At 36.6% G+C, this 22155-nt stretch overlaps 6 protein-coding genes across 6 annotated transcripts in view; 2 read left to right on the forward strand and 4 right to left on the reverse strand.

Moving 5' to 3' along the window:
• LOC107045109 (protein FAM98A) overlaps positions 1-2501 on the reverse strand; it is a 3599-nt gene extending 1098 nt beyond the window's left edge. Inside the window, exons 1-4 of the mRNA XM_015267244.1 lie at positions 2312-2501; positions 1833-2199; positions 1025-1315; positions 57-502 (exon numbers count right to left, since the gene is read on the reverse strand). Of these exons, the coding sequence (XP_015122730.1) occupies positions 57-502; positions 1025-1315; positions 1833-2199; positions 2312-2346 (1139 nt within the window). The 5' untranslated portion in view covers positions 2347-2501. The remainder of the gene's footprint in view (positions 1-56; positions 503-1024; positions 1316-1832; positions 2200-2311) is intronic.
• A 525-nt stretch (positions 2502-3026) lies between these two features.
• Positions 3027-8557, reverse strand: LOC107045118 (transferrin). Its single transcript, XM_015267255.1, has 8 exons — positions 8396-8557; positions 8086-8319; positions 7074-7355; positions 6591-6751; positions 6132-6271; positions 5291-5683; positions 4078-4663; positions 3027-3502 (listed from the first exon to the last, which is right to left on the reverse strand). The coding sequence occupies exons 1-8, from the start codon at positions 8454-8456 to the stop codon at positions 3179-3181; spliced, it is 2181 nt and encodes a 726-aa protein (XP_015122741.1). The 5' UTR covers positions 8457-8557; the 3' UTR covers positions 3027-3178.
• A 1238-nt stretch (positions 8558-9795) lies between these two features.
• LOC107045154 (superoxide dismutase [Cu-Zn]) lies at positions 9796-12007 on the forward strand. Its single transcript, XM_015267310.1, has 4 exons — positions 9796-10063; positions 10183-10279; positions 11275-11462; positions 11753-12007. Exons 1-4 carry the CDS (start codon positions 10001-10003, stop codon positions 11858-11860), a joined length of 456 nt encoding a protein of 151 aa, XP_015122796.1. The 5' UTR covers positions 9796-10000; the 3' UTR covers positions 11861-12007.
• Positions 12000-14695, reverse strand: LOC107045152. The gene is made up of 6 exons (XM_015267309.1): positions 14556-14695; positions 14371-14487; positions 14134-14297; positions 13532-13641; positions 12950-13161; positions 12000-12602 (listed from the first exon to the last, which is right to left on the reverse strand). Exons 3-6 carry the CDS (start codon positions 14289-14291, stop codon positions 12267-12269), a joined length of 816 nt encoding a protein of 271 aa, XP_015122795.1. The 5' UTR covers positions 14292-14297; positions 14371-14487; positions 14556-14695; the 3' UTR covers positions 12000-12266.
• Positions 14696-15399: 704 nt separating this feature from the next.
• LOC107045124 lies at positions 15400-17524 on the forward strand. The gene is made up of 4 exons (XM_015267260.1): positions 15400-15607; positions 16041-16152; positions 16233-16520; positions 16960-17524. Exons 1-4 carry the CDS (start codon positions 15528-15530, stop codon positions 17341-17343), a joined length of 864 nt encoding a protein of 287 aa, XP_015122746.1. The 5' UTR covers positions 15400-15527; the 3' UTR covers positions 17344-17524.
• A 3349-nt stretch (positions 17525-20873) lies between these two features.
• Positions 20874-22155, reverse strand: part of LOC107045119 (aryl hydrocarbon receptor protein 1) — a 112668-nt gene continuing 111386 nt past the window's right edge. The window contains exon 9 of the mRNA XM_015267256.2: positions 20874-21483. Coding sequence (XP_015122742.2) covers positions 21294-21483 — 190 coding nt within the window. The 3' untranslated portion in view covers positions 20874-21293. The remainder of the gene's footprint in view (positions 21484-22155) is intronic.

Genomic DNA, 22155 nt, shown 5'->3' on the forward strand with positions numbered 1-22155 from the left:
CCCTCCCGCCCCTCCCCTCCCTATTGTAGCCCCCCTGATGGCCCCCCCTCTGATACCCGCCCCCTCTGTAATCATCCTGATAGGACCCCGAGCTCTGCTGCTGGTCCTGCCAGTTCCTATTCTGTCCAAAATTCGAGGACGCGTCCTTGTGGTCTCTATAATTACCTCCACCCCCTCTTCCCCCTCCCCTGCCGCCTCCTCGCCCACCCCTGGATGCATCTGGTGCTCTGTCCTTCTGCCAGGATGGCATCTCCGGCGGTGGTGGGGCTTGTTCACTCGTTCTGCCCCCCCTATCTGGCACAGCTCCTATAATGACCTTTGTGACACTGCTCTGGGTGTTCTTCCGCACTGCTGCACTACTCGTTTTTTCAATTATCGCCAGATCGTCTCTAGCTGCTAGTAGTTGGGAAATTGTTACTGACGGCTGACTCGACATTTTGTCGCGTTTCGAGTGGTAACAGCTGGTGAGTTGACCCTCTTTCGCTTTTATTCGGTCTGACCACTGCGAATTCATTATTTTAAGAGATTATTTGGGGGTAATGGATGCATGAGGATTTGTTGGGGACTTTTTACATTTTATTTGTTTAATTTGAGGGGTAGATCAAGGGAATTTTTTGTCAGGTAATGAAATTAATGTCTCCGAACATTTTTGATGACGAGTCCCAGACCTTGGAGACACTAATGATCCTCGAGAGACAAAAATGAAGTGCCTGAGCGAGATAATCTCTGATGTCTTCCACCTGAAGCTCCCAGAGTCTGAAGAAAGGAACTACTTTCCCCTCAAACAAGTTCTCGAAGAGTACAAACGAGGGAAGAAGTTCGAGTTCTTGAGGAAGGAGACTGAGAGGAAGAAATACGAGAGGGCAGTGAGCAGTAATATTCAGGGGATTAAACTGATCCTGACTAAGATGAACAGAAGGAAGATGATGGTCGATCAGACGACTCAGACAGATGAGGAGCATAATTACCAAATCGTTGCAAATTATAATTACAGAATTACCAAATCATTAGAAATCGTAATTACCAAAAACGATTGAACAGTGACATCCAATCTCTTCAGCAACATCTCCCTCCGGATCGTGAACTCCTCCCGCATTTCCTCCTGGAGCTGATCAATCTTCCCCCATTGTTCCCTCGATAACTCTCCCATGACCAGTGGCTTACCAAGCAAATCCTTCGGAGCCGAGGAAATCACAGTTTTCAGTTTCTCCTCGAGTTTCTTAAACAATTGACCAGCAGTGATGTTGTCTGGAGGTTTTCCAAACTCCAGGGCAATCAGCATGTCCTTGAGGCTCCTGGCAGTGTCACTCTCGTGCTGAATGAATGAAAAAACAAATTCAAAGCCATCTCAAATAAAAAAAAAATAAACAAAATTAAAAATCCACTCAATCCATGAAAAATCTATTCGAAATAACTGCAATGAATTCAGGAGTGAAGAGAGACGATTATGGACTCACAATCAGGGATGGCCAATATTAAGAATAATTAAGGAGAATTATCTCCTTATGTTGTTCAAAGTTTAACGATATTTATCAAATTTAATACATTATAAAATTTAATAACTAAATTTTCCGATTATTGGGGAAAATATTTGTTAATATTGAAATGTAAATTTTCCGTTAAGTTAATTCTAAATTTAGGTACTTGATTTTCGATTATCCAAATAATCGCCCATCTTCCTCCCTAAATTATTGGTTAATAGAATATTAAAAATTTGAATGTACAAATTGACGGTTAATGTAGTATTTAAAATTTCAAAATTTATGTTAAAGATTGAGGACTTTATAATTTAACGGTAATTATGATTGATGAATATGGATATCACTGCTCACAATTGTCACTTGGAGCTTCGCCCCAGTGTCAGGTTTCGTCGCCTCAATGATTTTGCTAGCCATGAGCTCGTGAATCAGGTACTCCAGCAGAAGCATCCTCTCGCTCCTCGTTCCCAGTCTTTGATTGAGATTCCCAGACATGAACTGAGTATTGACACAGCCCAATTCCTTCAGGAATGTGCTCAACTCGAGCAAAAATGAACTGGAGTCTTCGGGACTAGCTGTTGGATGCACACGTTCCTCGAAATTACCGAAAATTGACAATTGCTCTGACAGCCAGGCCACGAGGGCAGTGAAGTCCGTCGACTTGGGACCCCTCCCCAGAGCTTCGTGGAGTCTACTTGACTCCAGCAAGGGCCCCTCGTACCTGGGGATAGGAAAGGCGAAAGGGGAAGAGAATTATCACTCACATTCAGGTTTTGGATGATTTCTATTCGGTTTTTAGCGTCGAAGTGAATGGTTAACCTCACGATAATTACCCAATGGTTCGCAGACGCTCCAGCAGGCCCTCCATTTTATTAATGCGTTATTTTCCAACTGATCACGGACGATCGTGATTTATTTCAACGGGGAATTGACAATTTCACGGTGTCAATTGGAGTTATTCTTAGAGGAGGAAATATTGAAGTTCTCGGAGCCGGCGACGAGAGACCACTCGACAATGCGTGAAAGTTTCATCGGCTTGTCGGTAAGATCAATAACATTTATGTCGATTAAAACTTTACCGACGTTTATCTGCTTGTGTGGTTTGAATTCAAAAAAAGGGCGCGAAATTTGCAAGATAAGTAAAATTAAGTGATGACTTTTTACTCTATCACTGCACTTTTAAAAAGTCACTTGACTTTAAAATTATTTTAGCATTATGTAATTGTTTTATCCCTCTCTCAAATCAAGTTCTGAATTAAAGTAGAGGAAAGTAATTCAGGTTCTATTCATTTTTTTTATTAAGTAATTTTCGGTTTGTTTTCCCGTCGAGACAAAGAGCAACTGACGCCTACATATTCGAGCTCCATCCAGCGTGTGAACTTTTCAAGTGAAAAGCGAGAGTTAACGCCCATTTTTGTCGCAGCAAAGATTGGCCCCGTTACAATATTCATAATTAAAAAATTAATTTTTTCTTTTTACTTGCATTAATATGAAACCGCTGATTCAATCGATGAATTGCATGAGTATAATTGAAGAAAGACTCACAAGTTTCCGAAAGTATATTTTATTGATGTCATTGTTACAAACCCTCAACTCAAAAATACATCGCAAATCCTCCCCTCAACGGAGAATCATTGAATTAGAAAATAATGTCATATGCAGATTTATTGGTGTCTTAATCATAATGCTGTTGAGGGTAATTATTGAGTAAGCATAATTATGGCAATGATTACACCTCCAACCGTAGTGAGAGTATTACTAATTATTCCCACTCCGGAATTCCGGCAGGATTCGAAATTCTCAAACAACTCTTTGTAAGCTACGACGCTTTCGACATCCGAGTCTTTGGGCCTCAACGCCACTGTTGTTTCTTTAAACAGTAGATCACGGTATCCTGTGAATGAGTCGTAGATTCTGATCGTTCGCCTGGCGCGAGAAGTGTACCCCAACCAAGCCTCAAGGTTCAGAAGAGCGATGGTGGTGTCCATATTCTCAACAGCTCGGTTGCTAGATCTCCCCAGGACCTTCAAAAAAGATGAATATTTCAAACATAGAAAAAATCTGAACGATTTATTTTTTATTTTTTATTTTTTATTTTTTATTTTTATTTTTTTATTTTTTATTTTTCATTTTTATTTTTCATTTTTTTCATTTTTTCAGCCTATTACGGGGAAACCTATTCAAATATACTCTTCTCCACTCCATCCTTCTGAGAATCCCGAGCCTCCTATTTTCTCCCCGACTCAATAGAAGGAAAATTCACTGACTTTTTATTTTTTGAACTTGATCGATTTCTTTCATTTTTCCGAATTCAGAATTTTTTTCTGAGTCACAATACGTTTGAGCGCATTTCAACAAACAGATTCGGATTCTGCGTCGAAAAATCTATCGAGTAGTATAAGTTTCATCCGGCGGCCCGTTTTTGTGTTTCAGAAAAAAATTTCGAATCTTCCAGAAGAATCTAGAGTTTGTTAAAATTCTGATGAATGGCGTTGTGGTGTGGCGACTTTTCAATAAATGACCCCCCATAATGAAATCATGTAGAGGTATCTACGTGAACATCTCAACTAAGAATGTCCCAAATATAAATTTTACATACCTCGCTATCAATGGTGACAGACAGGGCGCAATTGCTGTCAATATTGAATCCAGTATTGACCGCCAGACTCCCATTCTTGCATAATACTCTATAATCATCAGGCCTGATCTTCCCTGCTCGCAGTTCTCCCCCAACATTCTTTATTTCCACAAACCCAATATCTCCAGGGCCATCGAGACAATCCAGAACCCCTTCATCTCCATAGAACGTATTATCAGGACTCGCGGAACATGTGGAGTTGTCGGCTTGCAAAGGACAAGAAGAGCAAAGTTGTTGCACTACTTCCACTTTGGTAGTCACATCTGAATGATCCGTGTCGTTGATTCCAGGGGTACAGGCCCCGGAGAACAAGCCAGCCAGGGCTTGGGGATAATCGCAGGTGTCCGGTATGATTTTTTGATTGCGAGCGACATTGATCAGTGACAACCAAGCGATTCCTCCGTATTCAGGAAAGCACGCGGTCTTTCCTTTCAGACTTTTGAAACTACCAAATTTCGGTGATTGCGAATTCTTTACGACTGCTATTATTGCACTGTTCATCGTCTTCATTGGTTCGACATATAGTAATGTCGTTAGATTAAAAATGCTGAATGGGAAAATAAAAATCTCAATAGAATTGACACGACCGACGAAATTCGCAAAAAAAATTACTACTGCAGTCGCTGGGAAATTATATTGAATTTCTATTGGACTTTTGTTTGGAATTCGATTACTGTTTTTACCAATTCTATTTATTTATTATGGAATTGAACTTTTCTATAGGACTTATTCTACATTTTTTTGTTTGATTTTTCTAATGAGAAGAGAATAAATTAATTGTGGAGAGCCTAAAAAATTTATATCGAGGAATAGGGAACTTGCAGGAAGCTCAATTCTTTCTAATTTCCCTATACACATTACTCGTAACATATTGATTGCTAAACGGCGACAATTATGGAGCAATATTCTTTGAAATCTTTAACTTTTAATAATTAATTATTCATTAATGAGCAATATGTCAAACGTTTGTGAATGAAAAATGAATTATTCAGGTCCCAACCTTGAGATTAGAGAATTCAAAAAAATTCATGCTCCCCATTCATTCTCGTAAAGAATGAATAGGATTTTTAATGGCAGTTCAATAATAATTCAATACAATTTTTTGACGAATGCTAGCTTTTTCAATTAAATTTTCTCATTGCTTCGAAACAAGGAGCGATTTTGTTTCACTTACGTTCTGGCCAAATATCCGTAGTTGGAGTCTATAGTGATGATATCAGCGAGATTTTTCGATATAGTCCGGAGACAATCGAATGTGGAATTGGTCTCGACGCAGGTGAACTTGGGTTCAATTCCGAGGAGAAGAGCCTCTTTCGCTACCCATCTGCACTTTCCAGTCTCCTGGGGGGAGATTGTACACCAACGAATTGTGTTTCCACAGGGTTTTTCGGGTAAATTGATCTCTCGGCCAGTTGCTAAGTAAGTACTTAGCGTCTGATCCTCGGTGTAATTGCTTATTTCTCCTTCTTTTTTGAGGATTTTGTTCAGAGTGTCTTTCCAACTGTCAGGGACGAAAGGAGACGCCAGCCATGTTTTCAATGACGAGACGAGCTCTGAGGACCGATCCCTGGAAGAAATAGGGATATTGTTCTATTTTTATACTAAAAATTTAGTATCAAAATTTAATACTAAAAACATTATTTCGAGGGGAAGAATTTCCTAAATAAGAATTTTTGCATTCTTAAAAGAAAGAACTTTAAAAGTTTGAAATAAAAAACATTGGAAATTAATTTCATTAATTCAATATTAATTCAGCCGAAATTGTTCTTGATTTGAGAATCCGGATGTGTTCTTGATTGAAGAAGTTCAAGGGTTTCGTTTTAAGAACCCGAAAGTTCTGAATTTCAAATGTTTCTGTTCAAAAGTTTCTGAAGGACCGAAATTCCGTCAAAATAAGAGAAAATGTGTCTTAATTTCATTAAAATCACTCTGAATTCAAGGAAAAATTCCTCATAATTAAAATGAATCAAAATTTAACTTCTCTATATAAATTGTTTTTCAACTTGCGCACATACTTTTTTACTGCAACTGCACTCCATGGCTGGCCAATCCACGCGCATGGCTCGGATACTGTTAAAGGTTTGAGCGATCCATTCGGACAGAGAAATTGGAATCCTGGTTTCGTTACTCGTGGCTCTGGTCCGGTGAGATTCACCTGCAAGTAATGACCATTAAGGGGATCTATTATTATATTTTCCTAAAAAGAATTATTATTATTTCAAATAATTGATTTTTCAGTTTTATAATTATTACATTTCATTATTATTAATATTATTATATTTATGTAATAAAAAAAAATCAATTTAATTCATTATAGTATTCTATTAAAAAATAGAATATATAGAATATATTCTATATATTCACATATATTTTATCGTAGATTTTTAATTATTATTTTTTTTTACAAAAATATAATCATAACTAAAAATGTCTAATCTAATCTCAACTAATAAATTAAAAACTGAATATTTTACCCCGAAGTATTGGTAAGCGTAGTCATACGCCACATATGCAGCCTTCCCCCGACCAGATACTAAACATTCCAGCGCTCCCATGTGTCCATGGTGGTCGTTGTTATAATAAGCACAATCATGATTATTATCACAGAGTTCGCAAAGTTGCGGATATTTTTGCTCTGGAAGAAGAATGGAGCCAATTGTGTATTTCTTCACGGAGAGAAAGGTCGAATAAAAAGCACTAGAAAACCGCGGTAAATTTTACTATACGAATGGTAATCGTGGAGGGAGATAGTTTAATTTGCATGAATGGTAAATTTCAGTTTCGGCATAAATTGCATTTGTTTTTAGGAAATTTACTGAAGTCAGCGGGGAAAATTCACTATTTTCTCGTATTTTAGAAATTCTAGAAATGTATTCCGCTCCACGATTACATCACTTGTTTGATAATTTTTCCGCAATTTTTTTCTCCGGGTATTGAAGATTCGGAGGAGCACTCACTCAATCGCTTGTCCTCAGCCGGATCCTCAACCCATTTGCCAGGCCGGCAAGCTCTCCCGAAGAAGTTCTTGAGATTGATCGCTTCATTTTCGGCGACGGAGACGTCGCCGTTGCATTGGTGACTCCACGCCTTTCTCTCAAAGAATTTCAGAATGTAATCGTTCCAGTTTTGAGACTTGGAAAAGCCGGGGTGACACAATCCACCATTTTTTAGGCCCGCTAGACCTTCGTTTGAGTTGAATGATTCGGGGACAACGACAACACTTTGGAAGTCGTACTCTCCTAGAGAAATAAAATTATTCGGTGTACCGTTTGGTTGCCATATTTACTTGAGAGAAGTAAATTTACACTTAAATTTACATTTGAATTTTTCATCTCTCGGATGAAAAAAACTTGGAAAATTTGAACCGAGGAAATTCTACAGAAAATATCTGAAGAGAATAAGTTATATAGAAAAATCGAATTCTATTGACTTTTTCCATTAAATATTTTCTACTGAACATTTCAATAGAATCGGCCAAAAACTAATAGAAAGTTCAATAGAAATCCAATAGAATTTTGTAACGAAATCGTTAGCTTTTTCTATTAAATTTTAAATCTCCGAATGTTTGCGCTTCACGGAAATCAAATATTTATCACGCGATTAAGGAGGGGAATTCTTCTGAAAAATCTTTCTCGTGTAACGAGGATAATTTCAGATTGGGATCACAATTTCAGAACTCCAAGGTTTTTATCTTGAGAGTCCAAAGTACTGGATTCCAGAACTTGACTAAAATTCCAGAATTTAACCAAAAATAACAGAAAATTAGAGCAGTTGTCTCCAACTCTCACTGAAAAATCTCTAGGATTCGGTATAAATTCGATTGAAATCGATAACTTTTTTCCCTGTGACTGATCAAACATCGATGATTCATTCCGTCGAATGTCGATAAAATAACGATCGAGTAATCACTGGAACGTGGCTTTACTCCCATGTTGCCCATTTATCCGGAGAATAGAGAATTCTACTAACGATTTCTCCTTTCCCTGTGCCGTAGCTGTGCAATCGGCTTGATCTCATCCGGGTAGAAATGATAAGCGAGCAGCAGTTCCTCAGCATTGAAAACGCCAAAATGTGCGCGACCCTTAGCGATCTTAATAGCGCATTCCGTTCGGTCTGTAACTCTTTCGCAAAGCACGGGGCTATCACCCTTCGCCAATAAACTACACTCTGAATCGCTAATGTCGTCTGGTGCACATAGGCGATCTGCACATGAAGAAAACAAAATTCTTTATCAATTCGAGGACTAAAGTGTTGGCTCGAATGAGAGGAAAAAGCTTACAGATTTTTGCTGCCCACGTTGTTCCCAGCGACAAGAGGATGACACTTAGAAGACACTTCATCCTGTTGAGACTCTCTCGCGACTTCGATTGTGCTTCTTACGCTCCAGCAGATTCGATCGTTACAACGATTCTACCAGTGGAACGGGGTATAGCGGTCATAGGTAGTTCAACACTGATAATATTGTGATAAGCTCGATCGTCTCACCTTGACGGTATAGATATGTATGGGGATAAAAAACATCGTTGATGCGTCATCGAGTTTCGAAATATCCGTCACACCCAGAAAACCGTTTGATTCATCGTGCAAACGGAAGGGACATGACTAACTGAGAATAGAGAAACTTTGCACGGGGAGAAATGTTCAGTTAAAAGTATGGAACTCAATTCGCTCATCGATTACGAAATCGACGAAATGGTTTTCCGGAAAAAATTCTGAGTGAATTAATTGATTGCATTCTCATAAGTTATTGAGCTTTTCTATCCTCAGGTGTTGTTGATGCAGCCAACAATAACTGTTTAAATCAAATGAGAAGTTATTTGTCAATTAATTTCTGGAATCAAGTAAGAAAGGCTCTCACGAAATTTTCGTTTTATAGAGTTGAATATCGCAGAGACTGCGTAGTAAAAACTCTACAAAAAATTCGCCGTATTCGGAATTTATCAATCTTTTACGATGTTTTTCGAGAATATACCGGATTTCATTATTTGTTATTTACTAAACTGTGTAGTACAGTGTAGTCAACATTTTTTCAGTAGCGGGGAACTATTATAAACATTATCTATGAAAAACATGGGGACAGTGTTAAGAAAAACGTGTTTTCTAGGGATATACATTGGGAATATCCAAGCATCTTTCACAGTCTGATTCAGACCACATCATAGCCTCAACTAGTCCAAATAAGGGTCACAAGGATCAGCATAAGGATTATGAGCAGGGGGCGTAGCCCCCTAGCTTTCTATAAATAATTTATTAAAAATTATTCAATCATTACTCAAATTCAGATTTTTACTAGAAATTAATTTCATGCCTAAAAAAATTAATTTCAACAACAATTTCATTTAATTATTTTACAATAAAAAAAAAATTTCCGTTAGTTATTTATAAACAAAGAATGTTTAAAAAATAATAATTCAGTGCAAAATATTATTTCAATGGCGCTGAATATTCATAATTGTTTCAAATTTTTTTCACGCAATTGAATTGACAAATTTGATGATTGCAAATAATTGAATCTATAATGTGATCCATATCAGATTAAAAAAGAGAAAAAGATACATTTTTTGAAAATTTAAGGATATCCATGTGGATATCCTTAAATTTTCAAAAAAAGTTCCTCAAAGTTGAATTCCCTGCTTTATCAGCCGAACGCCAGTGATCCCCCACCAGGCGGCGTTTCAACTTGGCACAGTTTACGATCATTCCGTCGCAAATTACATACCCGCGAGAAAGAGGAAAGCGCAATATCTCCTATCATTTCCACACGGCACGAAAGAGGCTTCGGTGCGTGATTCAGCACCAAGATTGAATATCAAACGTTAAAACTGAACATTCGAGATTGAACCGTCGTCAGAGGCACAAGTTAATTAGCGAGTTCCTCGAGAAAATGGTTAAGGCAGTCTGTGTACTCGAGGGGGAAGTCAAGGGAACGATTTTCTTCGAGCAGGAGGTGAGGCATTCGTTTCCATTTCCTGATATTTAATGTTGGAGTGCGAAATCCTTTGCAACTGCAACAAGACGCATTTGTCGTTCCTGTTCAATGAATTCCCGTGTTCTTTCCTGATGCAGAATGACTCGGCACCCGTCAAGGTCACCGGCGAAGTGACCGGTCTCGCCAAGGGTCAACATGGCTTCCACATTCACGAGTTCGGAGACAACACAAATGGTAAATTAACGATTCATTTTTTGAGTTTGACTTCTGTCCGTTGTTTTGTCATTGATTGTTGAGTTTTGGAAGCTGTTGTGTCGCTATCAATGTCGATACTAGTATCTCATCGTATCTGCTTGATTGCTGGGCCAATAAGGCTTGCATAACAACATTGACGTTAGGTCTTATTAATAAACATTAATGTCCTGATTGTTGTGCTCTTCGTTTTCTTGTTTTTTGCTGTGAATGAGAGCTTCGTAATCACTAAAATTTAAGTCTCCTATTTTTTGTGTTACGTTTGATGACATTTCAATTGATGGTAGTGCTATGACATGAAAAAAAAGAGAATAGTGAAATAAGAATTTTAAAAAGAGAATTCGTTCAAAAGCAAATTGCTAATTTATTAACAACAATAACCATTCTCATTCATAAAAAAATACATTTAGCACTCGAAACGTCGACAAGAAATTTCAGAATAAAGTTGAGATGTTTTTGCATATTATGACTGCATAATTGCCTCAGAAAGATGTTTTTATATTACGTAGTTCAGGTTTAGAAGCCCGAAGTAATGCATGAGTGGAGAAAAACTTGGCTACCTCGAGTGGAATGTGCACTGGGTAAAGTTCATTTGAACGAAAAAAGAGTTGATTTTTAATTTATTTTGTAAATGTCTCCGGGTAGATTAAGTTTATCAAAAAATGTCAGTACTTTTCTGTGGAAAATTCTCTTTATTTGAGACTTTTTATTCATTTCTTTATTCATAACAATTCAAATCTTTATTCATCTTTATTCATAAAATGTAAATACCAGGATTCTTTGCAAGGCAATTTTTGGCATTTTCGTTTGAAAACCAGAATATGTAAAAAAATATATTCGAAGCAAAAAATTAGAGGAAATGAAGTCTGCATATTCTTCCTCAAATTCAATATTTTCAGAATTGGTCTAATACCTTTGTTAAGGCCCTTATTCAGGACTTTATGGTTCGGTGGTGAAGTTATTTCTTTTGGTTGAAGGATGCACAAGTGCTGGACCTCACTTCAACCCTCTTGGGAAAGAGCACGGGGGTCCAACCGATGCAGTGCGTCATGTAGGCGACTTGGGTAACGTTGAGGCTGGTGCTGACGGTGTTGCCAAGGTCAGCATCTCAGACAAACAGATCCAGCTCCAGGGGGCTCACAATATCATTGGGAGAACCCTCGTGGTCAGTATTTTCCCTCGAGCCACCCTAAGAACCTTTCTCTCATTTTTAAAACTAAATTTTCACTTTATTTTGCGTTATTTTGTGGATATCTCTAGAAATAACGGATTTAGAGAAAAATGTCAGAAAAGCTTTTCTGTAGGTCATAAAATTCTCCGTAAAAAGTATCTTTTGACATTTTTTTCTAAACCCATCCAATTTCAAGATATTTACGAAATCCCCTGCAACCTACAGTTCCTCACACAAATTGAATTAATGTTGATGGCAATTTAATTCATTGAATTTGGGAATAGGTTCATGCTGACATTGACGACTTGGGAAAGGGTGGCCACGAGCTCTCCAAGACCACTGGCAACGCTGGAGCTCGTCTCGCCTGTGGTGTTATCGGCATCACCAAGTAAATGATCAAACAAACAACAATAATCTCACAAAGAACAAAAAAAAATTGATCAGTTGAAGTTAATCACTACTCCCCAAGTAGTGAATTAAAAAATAATCTATCATTCCTAAAAGCGTACTGTATTATCAATACATTTGATGTATGTTTACTCGCTCAAATTTATTAAACCTCCTCCACTTAATCCTGGGAAATGATCAACTGTCAATCAATCAGTCTTCCGAAAATATAATACTAGGTATCTATTATCAATATAAAACATCTTTACATTTGGTTTTAAAAATCTTCATTAGCACTTTATGATCAAATCAAGATCACGAATAAATCCCCCTCAATACAATTAAAAAATCGAAAGATGACTGAATTGATAAATTTGTTTGGTGTAATACTTGGTGAATAATTATCGTCCATCAGTATCTGAACTTCTGGTTGGAGTAACTCCTCCGGTACTGGAGGGGTCGGGGACTGCTCCCCATTATGGCCATGGGTGGGGGGTTCCTGGGGGCAGAATTGCCGCTGAACAGCATGTAGATCAGCCACATGAAGCCACCGACGCATTTCGTCATGAATTCGTAGAGTCCGAAGATGATGGGTGTCAGGACTCTTATCAGATTCGATAGTTCTCGAGTTAATCGCAGGGAATATTCACTTATGTACCACAGGAGGTTTCCAGTAACAGTTATTATACTCATTATTAATACAGCACTGAATTTGGCTACTTCGCAGACGTTGTGGTAAGTGAGAATCTGAAATTCGAGTGATGAGAAGAATGAGAACGTGAAAGGAATTTTAAAAAACATTAATTTCATTGTATTAACACTTTGTGGAGATGTTTATTTTTCTTTGGAAATGGATAATTGCGTGATTTTGTTAATTACGTAATTATCTGTGAACGGAAAAATTTCAATTCTTGTGAGAAGCTGACGAAATTCTATAAAAAAATTATCTCTGATGTTTTGCCTCAACACGTATTTTCGAGGCAATTTTATAATCAAAAGAATGACTTGAAATGTTAAGAGAATGAGATTAATGGTATTTTGAAGTAAAATTACTGAATTAATCAGGGGACGCTATTCTTGTCTTGGTAATTCACCTGTTTTATATTGAAAGATGGGAATTCTGCAGACTCATTAAAGAACGAGTCTCTCCCTCTCCCTTCATATGGCCTCAAATACCTCAACTGCAGTTGAATCGTGTTCTGATTCACTTTAAGGGACCGAATCTGAAACCAGTGCTTTCCCAGGGGCACTTTATCCAGTTCCACCCATAAGTTGTAATTTACAACGATATTGTCGACCATATTACCTACGATAAAAAATTTTTCATCAACTATTCTTGCTCATAAACCAATAAAAAAAATTCTTACTCATATTCTTACTCTAGGAGAAAACGGGTAGGAAAGGGGAAATTTATTATCGGGACGTAATGAATACATAGGGGACGGTGGGGCAAAATGAAACACGGGGCGAAATGAAACAGCAAGAAAATCTTGTGATCTAAGGGAGATAGGACGATTTTCATGAGAACATTTTTTGTAGAGAATTTTACAAGCTACAAAAAAGGTCCTCTTCAAAAATGTCCTATCTCCTTTAGATGACGAGATTTTCCCACTGTTTCAGTTGCCCCGTGTTTCATTTTGCCCCATGCTCCCCTAAATATGATGAATTCCACTCACAAGTAATTCCCAGCCACTTCTCCTCCCTGAACTCCTCCCGAACGACCTTCTGGATCTCAGTCAGGCAGTTCACAACTTCACTCTCCTCTGGATCAATGGAAACGATGTCCCTGCAATAAGCTGAATTTCCAGTAAATCTGTTACGGTGAAGTTGCATAATTTAATAGAATTTTCCCAAAAACTAGATCTTCTCAATTGAATTTTAATACAACCCCAATATTTTCGGAAGTTTAGTCTCATCGCCATTTTCATTTCTCTTTTTTTTCTCTCTTTTTCTCACGTCTAATTATCATCAACATTGAACCACGTGTACAAGACTCCTGATAGAGGTAATTGCAACTCCAATAATTGCTTTGGAGTTCCAATTGAAATTCAGAGAAATTCCTTGGTTTTCCAATAAAATTTAGAGAGTTAGATAATTCAACTTTTAGATTAGAATGTTAATAGAACCCCAATAGAATTATTATAGAGTTCCAATCGAAATTTACTGAAATTTCTTCGGGGAAGTGCCAGGTTTTCCACCAAAAAGTTTTATAAACATGTGAGGCAGAATGTCAGTAAAATTGTTTATCCCAAAAATTCAATTCCCCTCGTAAATTCACCTATACGCCGGTACCGACTGGACATATCGTCTCTCAGTGTAGTTCCCCACGAAGACCTTCTTGGACTGCCTGATCATGCTCGTTAATTTCGACATGGGGCCATTAAGATCGTCCCCCCCTGTCGAGGAGTCCATCGACGAGTTCCTCCTCAGGCTCATCTTCCCCTGGAAAACAGCCCCTCATCAACGAACAGGTTTCAAAAATCAGTCCTCTCGCGAACCCAATGGCAATACTCACCCCAAATATTGTCGATGGTGATTAAAACTCTGGGGAATCACAAACTACAAGTGCAAGACGTTGGTGGGTCTCTTCTCCTTTTTTATTCTCTTATAAAACAATCAGCGCAATACCTTCCTGAAAACATCGGTCAATTGTCAACTCCACTCGTCTCGTCATTAGAAATTGTGTTCGAATGTACGTACAGGCGGGTAAAGATCCTCATGCGATGGTACATAGCTCCGGAACTACATGAGTGCGACAGTTATCACGTTATCAGTGTTGTGATCAGTGTGATGATCGACGCAATAATTCGAGGAGTAACAGCTGATCAAAGAGGCACAGGTGTAGCGAATCACATCATTATGGTGTTCACCAAGTGATGGCGGTAGTTCACCATTTCATTGGAGTTTATTTAATGTTTTCTTGTTTACCCGTTGAGGATTAATTACCAGCTTTCTAAATTCGCAGTTATCTCGACAATGAGTGGTTTTAGAATAAAATGTCAGAAATTATTTTTTGAGGGGAATTTAGTTTCCTACAAAAATGGTTCTCTGATTTTTTCTTGTAGATCAACTTGTTAGCGAGATAAATGGGGGTTTAGGAAACTTGGATTGCGGAGGCATTATCGTGTAGTTTATTTTGTAATTTATCTCGGTAATTAGTAGTTGTAGAGCAAAATGTCACAAAATATTTTTTTTTGAGAATTTAATTTCCTACAAAAATAGTTTTTTCATTTTTTCTTCTAGATCGATTCGTTTTCGAGATAAATGGGGAGTTAGGAAACACGTTTCGATGGAAGAGAGATTATCACTTTGTTAATTTTCTCATTATCTCGGTAACGCGTGATTTTACGAGAAAATGTTTAGAATACTTTTTTGTAGGGAATTAAATTTTGTACAAAAAAGTTTATAGGACTTTTTCTCCTAAATCCACTCCTTGTAGAGATAAGATGACAAATTGGAGTGTTGTTTTCGTATATCAGTGCAGAATTGTTACCATCGGAGACAATTCGAGTTTTTAGTTCAGTATTTCGACGACAACTAAACGTCAAACTCACTCGGCCATTTTTAGTGATCTTGCTCACTAGTTTTCAACGATCATTGACTGATTAGTTGTGACAAAGGAGTGTTGACTATTCTACTGTTGTTTGTTGTTGAATTATTGATCGAATAATTATGCCAAAGAGTAAGAAGAGGAAAGGTTACTTACTTGCGAGGGAGAAGGCCGTAAAACTGAAGAATGGGCTGAGTGCAACGTAAGTAAAACCGAAACGAGTGGACAATTGCATTTTTTATAAATTAGTATAGTTATTGTTGCTAATAAATTAGCCATTTGCTTCCGAATGGGTTCTCTCTTTTTTAAATTCCTATTTCACTATTCTCTTCTTCTATTTCTTCGGGTCATAGTACTATCGTCAATTGGAATGTCACCAACATTTTGCGTATTATTTGGTTCTGTCGAGTAATTCTACATTCAGACCCTCTCAAGACTCGAATTCGGTTTCAGTCCGGGTTAATCAAGGTTCAATCAAGGTTTAATCAGGGTCTAGCCGGAATTTAATCAGGGCATATTCAGGATTTAGCCAGAGTATAACCGAGGTTCTACACAAAAAATAGGAAACTTAAATTTAAGTGAATTGAAATGAATTGATCAATTAATTTCTGAATATTTACTATCCATTGTTGCAGAAAAACATCAACAGAGAAAACTCCGAAGCTCTTGACCAATAGTAAAAGCTCGGGAAATGATTCCTCGAGATCAGAGACTTCCTCAGGGAAGTCTAATGCATCTGAAGACGTCGTACGTACCCCGATTATAAATTGAAATGAGCAATTCCCTGTTGTTTTGAATTTTTTAGTGGAATGGAATTTTGCTTCTAGGAAATTATCGACAGACAAGCCCCGAAGGGAGAAGCCCCCGCAGCATCCCAGGGGCGTAACGATGTTAACATGAACGACAATGACTTGGGCTATGCCATGAAGGAGATTGATCAGAACATGCACAAATTGTTTGATCGTATTAGATACTCTGAAGACGCTGTCTCGACACTTCCCAACAGGTCCTGGGCCATTCACTGTACTGAGCTTCCAGTTAAGAAGATTGTTGTCAGTGAGATGATTATGCATAATGTTGACGGCAGTGGATTGGAGCCTTTTTATATTAAACAGGTGAGGGTCACTTGGAAACTACACGAAAAAATTTAGGTTGAGAAATATTTATTTACTTTTTGTTTAAGCAAGTTTTTATTCAAAAACACGTCAATATTTAAAAACTAATTTCAACAAAATTTCGTGGAAAATATCATTTTGTAATTAAAATTGCATCTGTTATTTACGCAGGCTCTTCTATACATTTGATCCAAAAAAATCATTAGATTTCGATTTTTCTGTTTGAAGTTTTCTATTGAATTTTTTCAGAAGTATTGAATAATTATCTCATCATTTTGTTTCAGACCAATTTCAAACAGATAATGCTAATTATTCTGAAGATATCTCTGAAATCAGGAAATTTATTTTAAAAATGTCAGAAAACTGTTTTCCAAATTCACGAAATCCTCAACAAATTGAAATTCTCTCGAATTCACAAGTAATTTCCTCTCCATTGCAGATTGTTTTCGACGAGAAGTTAAACTTCGATATCTTCCTCTTGAATTCACGAACAGTATTAAAAGACAAGCCCTCGTCGATCCACAGCATGGAAGATTTCGAGACCCTCCTGGATCACGTTCAAAGTCTGAAATTATGCTCAGGAGGTCCTGACTACCAGCTGTACAGCCACATAACTCCAGAGTGTGCCTACAAGGATCCGACCAACAAATGGCGCCACAATCTCTGCACACTTGAAGTAAACGACTGTGACACCTGTGAATCCTGTCTGTCCCTCGATGACATCCTCAAGCGTCACGCTCAAAGAGTCAAACCCTCGGTCAAGCACAAAAATGGAATCGCCATGACGAGGCGGAAGAGGCCTGGACAGTCCAAGGACACTTAGAACTTCATTTAGCTTTACACTCTGTGATGCATTTAAGGAAAATTAATACTTAATTCCGATTCTTTCAGGTTGATTTGTAAAATTGACTGCAGATTAACACGATATTTGTTCATGTAAATAATGTTTTTTGCCTCCACTTCTTCCACAACGTAAATGTAAATAAAAAGTAACGTTCGTTGAAGATTTGAATGTCTTATTTGAAGTTGAGATGTTTTATTTTGCTGAGGGAGGCGGTTAAAACTTGGAATACGAAAGGGTTTTTTTTCAAAATTAAAAAAATGTGTGGAATAAAAATTGGGAATTCCCCTTTTCAGTTTCGATCTTTAAGTAGCCAATTACACGCTTGTTTGAGTAATTAACTGGGTTTTTTTTATTTTTTTTGTATTGACAATTGTTTTTTTTATAAATGAGTGTTGTTATTGTTGCTAATAAAATAGCAATTTACTTCCGAATGAGTTCTCTTCTTTAAATTCTTGGATTTTTTCACGGGGAAAGTCGACTTTCGGCAAAATCGAATTTTTTCGCCAAGTGAATGTTGATTCTTAATTAGTAAGTCGTCAGTTTTTTAAATTTACTCATAATATTGAAGACTCCAATGATTGATGGCCATCCCTGTTCAAATTATGAAATGAAGAAAACCCAGAAATTTTACTCCTATCATTTTATAATTTATTTCATATAAACATTTGATACATTTTCGAATTAATTTCTTCATTTTTTGTAGATCTTAAATTTAGCGATATGGATACTGTTAATTAGACTCTACGGAATCAATTACTTCGAACGTAAAAATTTCTCATATTTTCCTTTTCAATTTGGCATGATATGATACAATAGATTTTTCATCGATTTTTCTCTATTATCAATTAGATCGTGTAAGGGGAGGGGTATCAAATAAATACATTCTCGTGTGAATTATTAGGGGAATAGTGATTCTCATGGAATATTGAATAATTATTAATGATATGTCATTATCGTCGCAATTGTTGGGACGAACTAAGCCTTACCAAGAGTATCTCAAATTTAATTACTTCCGTTTTTTCACATTTTACCTACATTTTAATTCTTTCGTCAATATAACTATTATTCAACATTGAGTCTAGAGATTTGACTGACAATCACGATTTCTCAGAGACCATTGGTCGGTTTACGTTTCGATGTTTTTATTATTCATTTCAATGGAAGGGAGCAGTTCTTATTTTTCTAGATTTTTCATTCACGGTGTCGCACTGTGGAACAGAAAAAATTCAATCAATTGTACGTAATAATTGTAAACTGAGGGAAAATTGTATAGTGAAGTGGCGGAGAACGGGAGATGCGAAGAAAACGGGACAGATTATTTCGAAAATATCCCTGACTATTTAGAAAAAAATATCAGAAAACTCTTTTGATGTTGAGAAAATTTATTACAAAAAAATGTTGAATTTTTTTCCTCAAAATTTATGGATTTCGAGATATTCACGAAATAATCTGCAGATCAGTTGTGAATTCTGAAAAAGCTTCAGTTTATAATTTAACGAATATCTCCGAAATTATTCAGTAGCGAAGCGGTGGAACGGTTCAAGTCTATTTACCCTTAGCTGAGTTTTCGAGGAATATCTCAGAATCTAAGGGAGATAACAAAATTTTCGTAATGACCTTTTTTGTAGCCCTCAATTCCCTCTACAAAAAAGGTCATAACGAAAATTTTGCTATCACCTTCAGATTTCGAGATATTCATTCAAAACTGGCCAATAGTCAAAAGCCCTTTTTTACGATCGAGAAAATTTCCAACGGAAAATATCTCATGATATTTTGCTCCAGGCCAAATGGATTCAGAGATATTTGCGAAGTGATTCTGGAATAATTCCCCGCTCTCCACCTTCGCCTTTATACAATTCTGGAGATGTCTTCATAAAAAAAAAGAAAAGATTACTAAGGAAGTGTTCTGTGAGATCCCAAAATACTCGTAATCGTAATTTATTTTCATTCTACAGTGAATAATGCTGAGAAATCAATAATTGATCTACTCATTACTGAATATCATGTTGTAAATATACAATTAATATACATCAATGCTCTTATAAGAGAACATCCTTGCATCGGAAGTGAAAGTCTAATAATAATTAATCACTCATCTCCACTCTTACCCCCATCATTACCCACATGAGTCCCCCAAAATAATGCAAGTTGTTCTCAGGAAGAGCACAGTAGGACTACTAAATTCGCATTATACATGGACTAGACTCGATTTCTTAATTACCTACTAGAAACTTTTTCTCCTTCGTAATGCAACGCTGCTATTTAATCGAACAATTCAATTAAATCGTTTAAAAGAAGGTACTAAAGACAGTAATTCATTGCACTCAGTTGCAAAGTCAATTCAATTAATTTCCCCAGATTTATCAAAATTCACAGCAATAAATAATTAAAAAACTTGATCGATCAATTTTTTTTCCTCAAATAGTACGAACATCAATTCAAATTAATTAACAAAGAAAAAAAAACACTTTGGCTTTGCAAATGAGAACTATTTTACAGATATTGGAAGGCTCATCTAGCTTCGCTAAATACCTAAACACATTCTTTTTTTCTTCACATAAATAGTGTATAAATTAATTAAGTACAAAAATTACAAACATATTAACAAAATATTGGCAAGACTGGGAGGGGAAGGGGCGGGGAGGGAAGGGAGGGAATTGATAATGCAGGCTAACAATTTATTCTGGATATTTCCCAGTCATTCGCACGATGTGAGAAGTAAAACCATAAGTTTGATGATTTCTCGCAGTTTTTCCCTTTCTATTTTAGAGAGAGAAACAGAATGCCACTACCTATCATTTAACTTTCACACTAATAAATATTAAAATCATGTACGTCTCTGACGATTATTGTGTTCTTGTTATTTATCTAACACATATCACAGAATACGTATTTTATTTTTCTGTAGAAAAATTATACAAGCGCGATGTATTGTACATAATTGATGATTGTTTTGAGGAGTGAGGGAGAGGAAGATAGGCCGAAATTTGTTACTATGGTTGAATGAAGAGAAGCATTCGAGGATGAAAGGTGAAAGTCAAATGCGATTTCTTTTTCATTTAGTTATTATAAATTTTGGAATTAAGGGGATTGAAAATTTGAAGAATTTGATAATTTTTTGGCTTCACTTTGAAGATATCCAAGTATCTTTTGCAATAATAATTGCAATTGCCATTATAATTGCAAATGTCAAATATGTCAATTAAATTGCGTGTGAAAAATTTGAAAAAACATCATGAAGATTCCGAATGTTCAAATTACATTTTGCACGGTATAATTATTTTTTAAACATTCGTTGTATAAAGATAAATAATTGAATATTGTTTAAACTTTCGGAAACCTTATTTTTTTACATGACGTCGATTTTTGGTAAAATTTTGAATATTAATAAATTTGTTATAGTTCCGAACGAATGATTTTTATAGCGTAAAATTGATTGTTTATAAATGATTTTATTATTAATATAAAATCATTGTGAAATGTCAGCTCCAAAGTACTTGGATATCCTCAAAATCAGTTTCTGCGAGAACATTTGAGATCCAAACGAGACGACAAAATTTTCATTCAACCCTATAAAAAATGTCTCAACAGAAATGTCGCTGTCTCCTTTGGATTCAGAACAATTTCCAAAAAATTCATCTCAATGATAAATATTTCTTCAATCAAATACACCGACATGAAATATTCTACTCAAAATTTTTCACAACCCATTTCCTGACAATCCGTGACATTTGCGCTCATTTGATATGTAATTTTCAATTCTCCAAAAACGTAACAAACAAAATGGGAGAGAACAAAAATCGACAGAAGAAATAAATCTCACATTACCAATATGATACAAACATAATAAATCATCGAACATGGTAACATTGATCATCATTGGACTGATGCGCTGTCACATTATTGCTACTGGTTGAGCAGAGTATTGGTCACCTCAGAGATGGACAACAGAGGACTCCCGGCGTCCGGTTTGGTATCTGCGAGGCAGCTGGTACCATTGTGGCAGCCGAGGAGGTTGCGTGATGTGACGGATGATACAAGACGCTGTTGGTGCTGTTGGTTTCCTGCACCGTGGACATGGATGTGCCTGTCCCCGTTACCACCGGCGATGGTGATGTGCTGCAATGACAAACCGAATAAAAAGATTATTAATCCCCTTATCTCATCGATTTCAATTAATTTTTTCGTTTCATTCTCTAGTTTTTCAACGAATTTTCAATTCTTTCCTAAATGTTTTTTATTTTGATCGCTTGATAATTTTGGTGAATCGTGGGAAGTTTATTAAGGTAGTATGAATGAACTCCAGTTGAGTCGTTGAGTGTAACGAGAAAAAATGAATTTAAAAAGCCAAAAAAAATAATTGTTCAATTTCTTTTCTTGTGAATTTGATATTCTTTCGAGTGGGAGAACATAAAATCGGTAGAAGAATTTTCCCGCTTCTGAGACATTGAATAGTCGGAAATTGGAATAAGATGAGCCAACTTGATATTCGGACTGTTCCTCTATTACAGTCCGTTTTCGCTCTCGGAAATTGGGATTCCCCGTACAATGTGTTCGATGAAGTTAGGTTACTAGGCGGATCTGACAATATTTAACTCCATTTTTTCGTTCGATTTCGTGTAGTAAATTCATTTATAAAAGGACAAGTTCTCCAATAACCGAGAATGTTGTAGCAAAAATAGTCTATATTTTTCCTCATTTTCTTTACAAGAGTTCCCCTTCCCTTTTCCCTAAAATGTCTAATCAACTCCCAAAGCTTCCTCTCCACAACACAATTTACCCCCCCCCCCC

Source organism: Diachasma alloeum, unplaced genomic scaffold, assembly GCF_001412515.2.
Source record: "Diachasma alloeum isolate Michigan unplaced genomic scaffold, Dall2.0 Dall_scaffold_00879, whole genome shotgun sequence".
Taxonomy (NCBI): domain Eukaryota; kingdom Metazoa; phylum Arthropoda; class Insecta; order Hymenoptera; family Braconidae; genus Diachasma; species Diachasma alloeum.

Bases quoted from the DNA above. Each gene is read 5' to 3' on its own strand.
- LOC107045154 (XM_015267310.1), top strand. From the start codon at position 10,001: ATGGTTAAGGCAGTCTGTGTACTCGAGGGGGAAGTCAAGGGAACGATT. The intron at 10,064-10,182 runs GTGAGGCATTCG...TTCCTGATGCAG, and splicing joins CGATTTTCTTCGAGCAGGAG to AATGACTCGGCACCCGTCAA. The intron at 11,463-11,752 runs GTCAGTATTTTC...ATTTGGGAATAG, and splicing joins TCATTGGGAGAACCCTCGTG to GTTCATGCTGACATTGACGA.
- LOC107045118 (XM_015267255.1), bottom strand. From the start codon at position 8,456: ATGAAGTGTCTTCTAAGTGTCATCCTCTTGTCGCTGGGAACAACGTGG. The intron at 7,356-8,085 runs GTTAGTAGAATT...TTATTTCTCTAG, and splicing joins GCACAGGGAAAGGAGAAATC to GAGAGTACGACTTCCAAAGT. The intron at 6,272-6,590 runs GTAAAATATTCA...CATTACTTGCAG, and splicing joins ACGCTTACCAATACTTCGGG to GTGAATCTCACCGGACCAGA.
- LOC107045124 (XM_015267260.1), top strand. From the start codon at position 15,528: ATGCCAAAGAGTAAGAAGAGGAAAGGTTACTTACTTGCGAGGGAGAAG. The intron at 15,608-16,040 runs GTAAGTAAAACC...CCATTGTTGCAG, and splicing joins AAGAATGGGCTGAGTGCAAC to AAAAACATCAACAGAGAAAA. The intron at 16,521-16,959 runs GTGAGGGTCACT...TCTCCATTGCAG, and splicing joins AGCCTTTTTATATTAAACAG to ATTGTTTTCGACGAGAAGTT.
- LOC107045152 (XM_015267309.1), bottom strand. From the start codon at position 14,291: ATGAGCCTGAGGAGGAACTCGTCGATGGACTCCTCGACAGGGGGGGAC. The intron at 13,642-14,133 runs GTGAATTTACGA...AGCTTATTGCAG, and splicing joins CAGTCGGTACCGGCGTATAG to GGACATCGTTTCCATTGATC. The intron at 13,162-13,531 runs GTGAGTGGAATT...TTTTTATCGTAG, and splicing joins GAAGTGGCTGGGAATTACTT to GTAATATGGTCGACAATATC.